The 12,345-nt window shown below is 35.8% G+C and overlaps 1 protein-coding gene across 1 annotated transcript; it reads right to left on the minus strand.

The window, feature by feature from the left end:
- Positions 1-1,795: 1,795 nt before the first annotated feature.
- LOC146162759 (uncharacterized) lies at positions 1,796-10,546 on the minus strand. The gene is made up of 5 exons (XM_083385296.1): positions 10,526-10,546; positions 10,213-10,382; positions 9,270-10,147; positions 8,971-9,108; positions 1,796-2,574 (listed from the first exon to the last, which is right to left on the minus strand). The coding sequence occupies exons 1-5, from the start codon at positions 10,544-10,546 to the stop codon at positions 1,796-1,798; spliced, it is 1,986 nt and encodes a 661-aa protein (XP_083241422.1).
- Positions 10,547-12,345: the final 1,799 nt, after the last annotated feature.

A 12,345-nucleotide genomic window follows, 5' to 3' on the forward strand; every position in this document is an offset into this window, starting at 1 on the left:
ATGCTACAGGAATTGTCTAAGATATTTTTTTTAAATTTCAATTTTTTTTTACCCAATGCTTGATTGTTGTTTTTTTAAAGTGATGCTCAGTGACTGCTGCATCATTTGTGATGACTATACATCTATCAAAGTTCATTGAGGTGTGCTGTAATCTACCTGGTAGTTTTTGAATGCAAGTCTTCAAGCGCGGCTTTTTATATGTGAGGTAAAGGCTTTTAAAATGTTGTTTTGATTTTCCAAAGGACCTTTACATTAGGCTTTACTTTTACCCAGCTTGAGACTACTAGTATTTCTATGAGAAACAATAATATTTGACCATTGATGTAACAACTTAACTTCTTGATAAATACTAAAAATTAAGGTTAAGGTAATTGTCCTCATTGTTGTTTTAATTAAAATTTTGGTTTAGTTGCTAGTATATAAAAAGGGTTTAATATTTCAATTCTCCAAGTGTTTGGATGGGTTGTGCAGGTTATTAATTGCGCTGTTTTCATTTAGATGATTGTTAAAGTTTGTTAAGAATAATTCTTAAATGTCAGGCTTGGGTCAAATTCTAAAATGAGCATTTGCATCTATCGGCAGGGTTGCGGAGTTGATTAAACAACAAACAGTTTGACTTCAGCAGAAAAAGGGTAAGTGTGATGCTAAATTTGTTAAATCTATCGAGTAGGTGTACAGCCTGTATTTAATATTTTTTAACTACATAAGCTGGATATAAAGCAATCTTATTATAGGGGTGTCTTATAACTCATGCGCCAACCTATCAATTTACTGTGTTCAGCCTTATCAGTTTTACATACTGAGCATTCGAGAGTCAGACTCGGGTGGTCTTACGGAGTCCCTAGTCCAACTTCGCAGCCTTCCCAGACTACTTCTCTTGCTAGTATATGTCTTGAAAGTAAATGCAAGATTGTATATAAAACAGTATTATTATTTGATTAAACTCAGTTTGTATACATTTAACCAATTGATTTGTTTTATTAAAGTAATTGTTGGTGAGTGATGTTTTTCAATGAATACAGCCGAGTTCAACATCATACAGATTTGCCGAACGATAACCAACCAAGTTACAACACTTTAAAAAAAAGATATTTCAGTGCGAACTTGGCTTGTTCTGACCGAGGTATATATCTATAATACATTTGTATAGCCTATATATCTTTGTTTAGCATTCCTTTTAGTTGATGATACATGTACATGCAATTTTCTAAATTCCTACAGTATTTAGTATTATGCAAAAAAAATTATATTTTAGCTTTTGACAGTTACAAGAGTCTACTTTTGTTATCATACTTTTCTGTCTGTTATTTAGAGTTTTTCATTTTGCTTAACTGTTGTATTTAGCTGTAATGCACTTTTAATACTTATGTTTAAAGTGTTGATTTTAAGTGAATGGAGCATTTGTGATTCGAATTGAAATATTTATATATATTTGCATAACCTATATATATAGTCATCTTTATTAGGTATTATTTTTAGTTGCCGATATATTTACATACAATTTGATTTCATACAGTTTATGTATTTTTCGAAATTCTCCTTTTTATGCGTTTGACAGTTACAAGAGTCTACTTTTGTTATCATACTTTTCTGTCTTTTAGTTTTCAGGTCAAGAGACACAAACAAGTTTTTATCTTTAAACCGCTAAAAATTAAATATTCTGCCTTTTTTGATTTTCTAACCTGAAAAATATTTGCTTGCAAAAAATAAAATAAGTTTTCCCAAATATTTATTAATTTGTAAATACACAATATTTATATTTTAAAATCACACATCGACAAATTTTTAACTATATTTATAAAATTGTCGCCAAATGTTTTTTGTGTTTATTCCTCGTTTCGAGTATTTCTTTGCATCCTCTCAAATTGTTTTCAGTTCTTTCAATATCTTCCTTCTTATCTTCTTCACTTGGATAATCCTCGGCTTTCTTGCAAGCTTCCAGAGCTCGTTCGTAATATTCCAGCGCATCAGTGATCCGCGAGATTTCCCAACACACAGAACCGAGGTTGTGTAAACAAGAAGCGTAAACTCGATGCTTGGAAGCTTCGACGCCGAAAGTTGTTTCCATTAAAGAAACCGCTTTCCTCAAGCTTCGCTTCCGACTTTTCCGATCACCGATTAAATCTTCGCTATATTCGATGTGATGCAAACACCGAACCAAGTTTAAAACCCGAAACTTCTCGTCGACATTTTTAGTTTCAACAATCTGGAGTCGGATGTCGCGCATCAGTGGAAGCACGTGATCGCGCACAATGGGATTCATTGTGACGTCACTTTTAATCATCTTTATGTTTGTGTCCATCAACCCCCAAGCACAAAGCTGAACACCCTCAACTGCTTTCTCAGGATCCCGGTCATTTGCGGAGATAATTGAAGATATTTGCAAAACTAAAATGGATTCCAGATATTTCTTCTCTTCTGTCAGTTTATTTCCAAGTTGTCGAAAATCTTCCGCTGTCGTTTGACCTTGGGCGATTTGCTGAAGGTCACCCGCGACGCGATTTGCTCGAACAAAGTTTTCCTCCTTCACAGAGGTCACGTATTGTCGGATGAGCGCAAGTGCAGTTTCCCTTTCTTAAATAAAATTATTTGAGGAAAAATTCTGTGTTTGTTTATTTGACGTTTAATAAAATATTTTAATACAAATTAGTTTATTTTAATGAAATTATTTAACTTTATTTTAAGGGTTTAGATTAGAATAAGATGACATAATAGTGAAATACGTAATTAAGTTCATTATAAAAGTAAAATAAAAATATTTTTTTAAGGCACTATGATTGCTTTAACACAATAACAGAAAAACACTTCAATCTTACTATTTGAGTCAAAATAATCTTCAATTGAGTTTCTTTCGCCACCTGCAACGTAAAAATACAAAAAAGTTTATAATTTTATTTATTAAATTTGACGTCATACCGTGGGGAAAAAACAACTTCCTGAAATATAAGATTTGTTGCTTCCTTGTATGTGCTTTAATTACGTTGCCCTAAGTGGGTAATACCTTGTCAAATTTAAATTTAGTTTTTAATTTCAAAATACATTTTTCAATTGGAAAATATTTAAAAAGTGCATTTGTAAAAATATAAGTATTCTATATTTGTATTATCCTGTCGAATAATTGAGTTTAAGAACTTAGTTGCGTTGCTAGGCAAATCAGAGCTGGAATTCCAAAAGTGAAATAATTTTGTTAAACTTTATCGAAAAATATATAGACAAGAGGTATTTACTTTGTTTCGGATCTATTAATTAACTCAACCTTAGTATCACGAACATGTCAGTCTCAGTAAAATTACGTAAAATATTTAAAAATTAAAATAATGTGACATGACTTTGCAAGGCGACTGAAAGCTAATCTAAATTTGCGTCCGGTGTCTTGTGGATTAAGTGGTTAACAGCATTTTGTTGTTTTTTATGGCGCAATCAGTCGGGAAATATATTTTTCGTAGCGTGGCATTCTTTTTCGTTAATCCGCCTGCAATGTTTGAACATACCCTTGTCTTTTTGTAATTCAACCAACTAAAGTGTTAATGTGTCGCAACACGTCAGCACATCAAATTAATTCTTTGTTTTATCGCCTTAATGTTGCGTCATGAAAGTTTTTGTTTAAATTCGATTGCCGATATCTCTTGCTAGAGTTTGCAACGAATGCCTTGTTACACCAATTTTTATGCGTCAGAGCTGTATGTGATGTTACGTATATCCGTTTAATGTGAGCCCTTTGTTTTGAAATTCGCCTTATTGTCAACAATCCATTATTTTTAGAATCGAACGCCAGTTACGTCGCAATGTAGATCGAAGCGCTTTTGTTCAAGCCATATTGGGACAAAAATATTATTTCCGTCTGTAAGAGTCGAGAGAAAAAGGTTTAGACCACGCCTTGTTGTCACGTGATTTATTATTGAAAATCGTAAGAATATCTACGTCAATATTTCCTGTGCATTTTAGAAATATTTTCGCCTATAAGTATAGTCGCTCAATCGAATAAAAAACAGTATCAACCAGTATCAACCAGTATCAACCAGTATCAGTCAGTATCACCCAGTACTGCCTAGTGCAGGGAGAAAATACTAAGACAGCAAAATTGACTGTTCATGTATCTGAACTAAAGGAAGAATTGGACCTGAATGGCCTCACGAAGACAGGCCATCTCTAATCTTGTAGGAGTGTGGTCGATTCATCTTGGCAATTATATAAATGAAGACTCATTATCCGACCATACCACCCCACAAATTGATGCCCGCGAGTGAGGAACGAACCACCTGCAAACTACTTTCCCAAGAAGATGAAGAAACGAAGCTCAAAGAAAAAATATGTGCCTTAATCTGTATGGACCACCTACAAACGGCCGCCTAAAAACTGTCATGTTTGGAACTTGCAAGAAGCCAGCTTTAGAAGAAAATAATCTCATCGAAAGATACGTGAAGAGACGCTCCATAGCGTCAGCAAAGCATTTGCTTGGAATTCGAAACACGAAATACAAACAAGCGTTGTCGATAAAGACATTACCACCGTTTGGAATCATGGAAAACGAAACGGAATTATGGATTTCACAATAACTGATTCTGCCTAGTTTATCAGGTGAAAATCTTATACTTTTAATATATATATGTATAATTATTAAAATACCGACCGAAAGGTCTGTAAATTGTTTTAGTGCGACTTTTTATTAAACCATTATGTATCGCATTTCGCAAATTATGTATAGTCTATATCTATGAAGTCTAAGCTTAAACATCGATCGCACGATATTTTGATAAATGTTAAAAGAGCTTAATTTTTGTGCTTGGAGCTCAATAGTTTGAAATCAACGCGTTAAACTTGTGAATCATGATTTAATTTTGTTGTGCACGAAATAATTTTGTGTTAAATTTCCGAATTCTTTTAAATATTTGGTACGGTTTTGGGTTTTAGTTTAGGGAACTCTCGTTATACGCAGCCGCGTTTAGTTAGGTAGTTAAAAAACAAACACGAGTCTAAATACCTCGAAGAAAAGCATAATGATTTTTTCCACACGCGAAATATATGCTTCAAAATCGTGTAAGTCTATAAACACGAATTAGGGATAAGCCCATTACCTGCCTTTGTTAAAATTAATAGTGAAAAAGCAGCAATTTCAAAGCGTATTTTCTTGTGATGCGTCGTTATTTTAAAACTTACATTGAACGAATTGTGCAAACTAAAAAAATGCAAATTTTTAAGGAAATGTTGCTCAATGTTAAAAATCAATAGAATTTAATTTTGTATTGAATCGCAAAAGATGTAACGTGAGTAATTACAAATTGCAGTAATTAATTGTCTCAAACTTTAAGTGTAACCTGTCGCGCCTATATATATATATAAGTATAGAAAATATGTGTGTCTATAACCAAAATATAAATAACTTGAATACTGAGTGTTGCTACAGATAATTTCGAACACACATCTGCCGGAAAAATATTTTGAAATTTCAGAAAACAAACACAACAAGCGTTGGACAAAGCGATAGATCGAGATGCAACGCGCAAAAACAACGGCTTCCTGGTGACGTCAGAATTGCAACGCACCGTGCAGGGATTTTCTCCTGCAAGCCGCACAGATTTCCTGAAAAGCAAAAAGCCACAGCAAACTGCTCTGGCGTGTCGATGAAACACATTTCAAGCAACCAGCGAACGCTGACATCAAAATCCTCCTTGCCAGTTCAGGCACAAACGAAAATTTTCTCGAGGAATCAGGAATCGAACCAAAAACAATTGCGCAAATGCGTTAAATGATCGGACAATTTCGCGTCCAATGCTCCATAAGCATTTCACAACAGCTGAAACACAACACACGAAAACAATTGGAAAATAATGTCATTCTTATATATTCGAAATGACTGCAAAACCTTTGCAAAGGGAGTATTTGTCGCAACACGTCAGCACATCAAATTAATTCTTTGTTTTATCGCCTTAATGTTGCGTCATGAAAGTTTTTGTTTAAATTCGATTGCCGATATCTCTTGCTAGAGTTTGCAACGAATGCCTTGTTACACCAATTTTTATGCGTCAGAGCTGTATGTGATGTTACGTATATCCGTTTAATGTGAGCCCTTTGTTTTGAAATTCGCCTTATTGTCAACAATCCATTATTTTTAGAATCGAACGCCAGTTACGTCGCAATGTAGATCGAAGCGCTTTTGTTCAAGCCATATTGGGACAAAAATATTATTTCCGTCTATAAGAGTCGAGAGAAAAAGGTTTAGACCACGCCTTGTTGTCACGTGATTTATTATTGAAAATCGTAAGAATATCTACGTCAATATTTCCTGTGCATTTTAGAAATATTTTCGCCTATAAGTATAGTCGCTCAATCGAATAAAAAACAGTATCAACCAGTATCAACCAGTATCAACCAGTATCAGTCAGTATCACCCAGTACTGCCTAGTGCAGGGAGAAAATACTAAGACAGCAAAATTGACTGTTCATGTATCTGAACTAAAGGAAGAATTGGACCTGAATGGCCTCACGAAGACAGGCCATCTCTAATCTTGTAGGAGTGTGGTCGATTCATCTTGGCAATTATATAAATGAAGACTCATTATCCGACCATACCACCCCACAAATGAAATGCTTAATGCAGCGCTTCTCAACCGGTGCGCCATGGAAGGCTGCCAGGTGCGCCGCAAGCAAATGGAAAAAATAATTTAATATATAAAACATGTATTTTTACTTTTCTTTTAAGCTTAGCTCATTGATTCCGCAGTAGGCCTACTTTCAAGTAGAAAACACAATAATACCTACAAGGCAACAACATCAAATCAGATAATCTATGGCCTAATACCATAGTACTAAGACCACCGACATAATAACGCCAAATTCGCAGTAATCACCACGACAGAATAAGATTTAAAATAGTTTAGATGAGACCTAAACATGTCAAATTTAGCCCAAAATAAATCAGAGTAAGACTTAAATAGACAAAACTACGCCCAAGACTGTAGTGAAAGGGTATGGAATGATTGGGGAACACCTGTTTGGCATTGGCCGTTTGCTGTCGGCATTTGGGCGCCGATGTTTTGGCCCCGGATTTTTTGCCCCCGTTGGGGTTATGGGCGGGTAGTTAGTGGTGCTAGGAATTGGGTTAGGGTTGAAAATATTCGGGGAGTTAGTGATAGTTATGGATGGTGTTTGGGGTTAGATAAAAGGTTATATTGGCCTTATTTTAGCCATTTGGGTCTTATTCCGATTTCTTCATTATTACGACTAACAGGTTTTAGTCTTATGTACGCCTTATTCCTCATCTGTCTTTTATTCCGAAGTTGATGTTGTTCTTATTTTGGTCTCAAGACTGGAGTCTCTTTTAAACTATAAAGCCTATAGCCTATAACAAAAAATTGCAAACAAATAAGAGAAATAGAGGTACACCTCAAAAATTTCGCGCTCGCTCGCAAGTGCGCCGCCTCCTTTTAAAATCTCTCTAGGTCTAGGTGCGCCCCCAAGTAAAAAAGAAACACTGGCTTATTGCGTGGTTTCAATGAACTAGAGCAGGGTTTCTTAAACAGAACGCTCGAGAACTGTTCGTAGGGGGTGCTGGAACTTTTCCGGAATCACGCACAGGAAGTGTATTGCTGTAATTTATTTCTATGCTGGGTTAAATGTAAAACTAATTCACATTTTGGTATTGTGTTACTGTACATTAGTTACTTAATTGTATATAATTAAAATTACAATGTTTTTGTTATTTAAGCAATTCTAAGAGGTGCGAGAATTGTTTAATGATGTGAAAGGTGTGCAGCAAGGAAATGGATAAGAACCACTGAGCTAGAAGGATAAGGTTTGCCAATTTTTTCGGTTGCTTAATGGTAATGTCATCTGACTGAGAGTTATTCACAAACTTGAAATTTGTAGTTAACGTTTAAGGTAGGCTTTTCCTACGTTAAGCCGAGACAGTCTTGGTTTTAGGGCTTTGTCTTATGTAACGGAAATTTTTGTAACATGAGGACTGACAACTGAAAAAAACTCAACATTGAGAGTTGACTTTAAGGTAATAGTGTAATTCAGTTTCCTTGCATGTAAATGTTTAGTTATTAAACTTAAAAGCGAAACTAAAACAGTTCTTCAATACCACCTGTAACTTCCAGATACATCTGCTTGAGCAGTTCTTCCTTGTTTATAATCTGTTTCTATCAAGTTTGATGCCTATACACTCGAATACCCAACATAGCTCTGCCTTGTTTCTGAAATATTTATGTGCTCTGGCCTCTTGATATACAAATGTAAGCTGTGAATATTCAATTTCGTGGATATTTTCTTATTTTCTTGCTCGTCGGTGCAAAATCTTTTCGTGAACTAAGTGACTTGATTTACTTTAAATGGTGGTTTATTCGTCAGCTGCGAATTGTAATGTTAAGTCAGACCCAAAATGTTTTCTTCACTTTACAACTCGCTTAAAAAATGTATACCAACTACTATTAAGTAAATTTATTAAAAACCTTTCTCATTTTTAAACTTCTGAATAAATATTTTCACTTCAGTATTCTGCCTAAAACTTCATTAGCTCACTGTATTCGACTTTTCTAAAAAAAAATATATAATAAAAACTTACTGGCTTAGTTTGTATTAATTAATGGCCTGGTTATTGCTTTTATTTTACTAAATATTTTTGGATTACGAAATAAAACATACGTAATCTAATCAAAACGTTCACACATTGCATGATTTATAACTGAAACCATTACATAAAGTCACTGAATAAAGTATTTTAAATAACAAAGCATCATACGGAGTAGTTGTATGCTGTAGTACATCTGTGATATTAATATATTTATGCAAATTCTTATAGAATAAACAGTGCTAACCACAGGAGCTCAGAAAATATGATTTGCCAGTAGAGGTATTTCCAATTTCATGATATGTGTTCACGCCAAGTGAATTAATAATAAAAATAAAAATCATCAGGTTAAAAAAAACGCAAATTATATCATAAGAAACCACGATAACTCATTGAAATACCTTGAGTCGATGAGACTGCATCTCCCAGATGTCGAGAGGATGTACTCGCAGTGTCAGTGCTTGCTGGGCTGACTGCTTGGTGTGAAGACGATGAACTCGCCGCCGGGGTTACAGCAAGGTCACCCGTTAGGTGGGTTGCTGTACAAAGTAAAATTGTAGCAAACTTTGTATAAATACTTGTGCTTTCAAGAAGTCGATGCTTGCCACAAATAGAAACCTTGCCACAAATGTTAAACAGAATATGCGATTTAGAAATATAAGGCAATTGACAACTATATACAGAAATAACAAGCAAATACTTGGAATCCCTTGTAAAAAGTGAGAAGAGAATTGGCTTAGAGGCAACTTTTTCCCCGCTTCGGGTGCTGGTGCGTCGAGATCCAAAGCTTTGAAAGCCTCGATCGCTTGTAGAGCCGCCAGTGTCCAGTTGAATTTGGAGAAATGTTGTTGGAGTTCGTCTCTCACCGCCGCCATCTTGGGACGCTGCAAAGGATCCTGTTGCCAGCACTTCCTCATGGTCATTTGGAGCAGGTTGATGATCTCTCTTTCTTCCATGCTGAGAGAGCTTTTGTATTTCTCAATCTCAGCACAGTCGGGTCGTTGTTCTTTGGTAACAGCATCTTTGATCGCCAAGTTATCGCTGAAGGTTGTATAAGGCTGCTGTCCACTGATGAGTGCGTACAACAAGACACCGTAGCTGAAGGTGTCCTGCTGTGGTTTGGGCTCCACTCCTGGGTTTATCAAAACTTCGGGGGAAGCATAACGCATGGTGAGTTCCTTGCGATCCTGTGAAACCTTGGGTGCTGAAGTCTTGGAGGGTTCGATTATTATCGTAGAGCGAGTAAATGGGGCCAGTTTGGCGGCGCCGAAATCTGCCAGCTTGCATCGCATGTCGCTGTTGAGGAGGATGTTCTCTGGCTTCACATCGCCGTGAATTATGCGTTTTTCCGATGAAAACTCGTGGGCGAATGCGAGTGCTGTGGCTGTTTCCAAAGCAATGCGAAGGCACAGCAGTGGTTTGAGCACACGGTTGGGCATTTCTAAAACACCACCCAGGTCACCATCCTCGTAATATTGGGTAATAATTCCAATATTGTTGGACCACTTTGTCCAACCATGGACTCTGGCGATGCTTTCGTGATTGGCTCGCTGAATCATTTCCATTTCCTCTTTTACCCTGTGCAACAATTTAATAAAAATATCGTATTTTTTTTTAAGTTTTAAGCATTTAAAACAACGCACCTTGCAACGAGGGCAGTCATTTGGATTCGGTTAGCTGTGAAACACTTGATAGCCACGGATCCAAGTTTTGAATGGTGTCCCCGGATCACCAATGCTGAGCCCCCACGTCCAAGGAAACAGCTGTCTGGGTAGTACCAGATCTCATTTGCATTATATAACTGAAGTTGTTCCTAAGAACATCGACATTTTACGAAGATACCCAAAGGTTTTCCGACACTTAGTTTCAAAATTTAGAGAAGAAAAACATTACAAATATTGAACTAACAGGAAATTTTAAATGCATTAGAAGACGCTCAATAAAAAATGTACTTACATATTTGTCGTTCCTTGCCATTATCTTGAGATAGGCACAACCTTGGTTGACGATCAAAAGGAATTGATGTTTAAAAAAAAGTAAGATGTCGATCACTGTAGATATAAAAAGCATTTGTTACTAATCCTAATGTTTTTCATTTTTGTTACAAACACTTATCGTAGTTTTCAAAACGAAAACAGGCTCCGGATGCTTAGTTAAGTTAATTTAGTTTTACATGGACCACTATGGCATTTGTGTGCATCAAATACCATGGGATCGTTAAACTTTAACCCCTTTTCAAACTCCAATCAAATCCTACGTTTTCACGTGATACACCCCTACACACAATCTAACCCGGTGATTCCTCATCACCAGTTAGCAATACTATTGAAACTCCTCGATCAATGATCGGCTCTTTTCGTAAGTGCCTATACGCAGTAATTGGATCAAATTTATTCAGCAAAGGATTTAATAGGCTTTTTGTGCAACAACACATTTTTGTAATCTCTCATGTGAATAGCTTAAATCAAGTGAGGGTAGGTACATGACTAGTAGGCCTGGGAATCGGGCTAGTTACTCCCGATTGTTTCAGAGAAAAGAGTTTGCTGGTTTTGTTGTTTGTGAGGATCGAAAGAAACCAATTTTAATAATTTAACATTTCATTTTGTTTTCAACTACTAGACTTGACTTGGTAGACGAACAGTGACTTGAACTGGATTTGATATTTTTTGCAAATGACTTGACGTTTACTTTTGATATTAACCAATATATCACACATTTCAAGACTGCTAGGTGGCGCTATTAAGCTAAAACTATAGAGCTCGCCTAGTTGGTCAAATAAGTTTCAGAATTTTTCTGCTGCGCAATCACAAAGCGTTCACGTGTGACTACGCGCGGATCTAGGCTTGTTTGTTTGTGGGGGGTCACGACAGTTACTTCACGAAGTTAAATCTAAATATGTCATAGAAACTAACCTTACAAATACCACACAGTTGGTTTACTTGTTAAAGATTTAGGTTGGAGAGGTGTTAATTTCAAAAGCGACAATGTAAATATAATAAAACCTCGTGACGCGACCCAGTCTGTAAAATAACTTAAACGGGATTGTGGAAAGCTAGCATTACTTGACCCCTAAAGGAAGTCTTAAACAAACCACCATTGTAAACTTTAAGGCATTCGTCGATAATTAAAGAAGTGTTTCTTAAACGTGTTTTTTTCCTAACGAAGCCCTTGTAAATGTTTATTGATCCTACGACGCACCCAGCGATAGGATTTTAATTATTATATTTGTATATAAAAAACGCACAAAACTAAACTGCGAATACAAAAAAATACACAGGACATTTATATATCATCTAGGTGTGACGTGTATGCCATAACCATTCACAAGTAACTAAAGATACGGTATATGTGCCTCGTAGCGATGAAAATTGTAATACGTTTTATTTTATTTGTGAATTAAAACACACAAAACTTAAAAAAAATACGCAATAAATTTAGATAAAATATTAGGTGCGACGTGGTTCATGCACAGTAGTGTGATATGTTGAGCCAGCTAGACTCTGTGGTTCTCAGCCTTTTTGGCTCACGGACCGGTAAAATATCATCAAATTTTGCGGACCGGTGGCTTTTTAAAAATCACAATCAACCCAAAAAGTAATTATGACAAAACTATGAAACTAAAAGTCTTATTAGATTTCATGTCCTACTGGTCTTGGTATTTAAGACTTAAACGAGTTGTAGCCTACTTTCAAACAACACTTGCAGCATTGTAACGTACGATGAAGTTCAAAGTAAAACATTAACTCTTATGTAACGTCTAGTTATTCGCGGCCTAT

This window comes from Ascidiella aspersa, chromosome 3 (assembly GCF_963924565.1).
Source record: "Ascidiella aspersa chromosome 3, kaAscAspe10.2, whole genome shotgun sequence".
Classification (NCBI taxonomy): Eukaryota; Metazoa; Chordata; class Ascidiacea; order Phlebobranchia; family Ascidiidae; genus Ascidiella; species Ascidiella aspersa.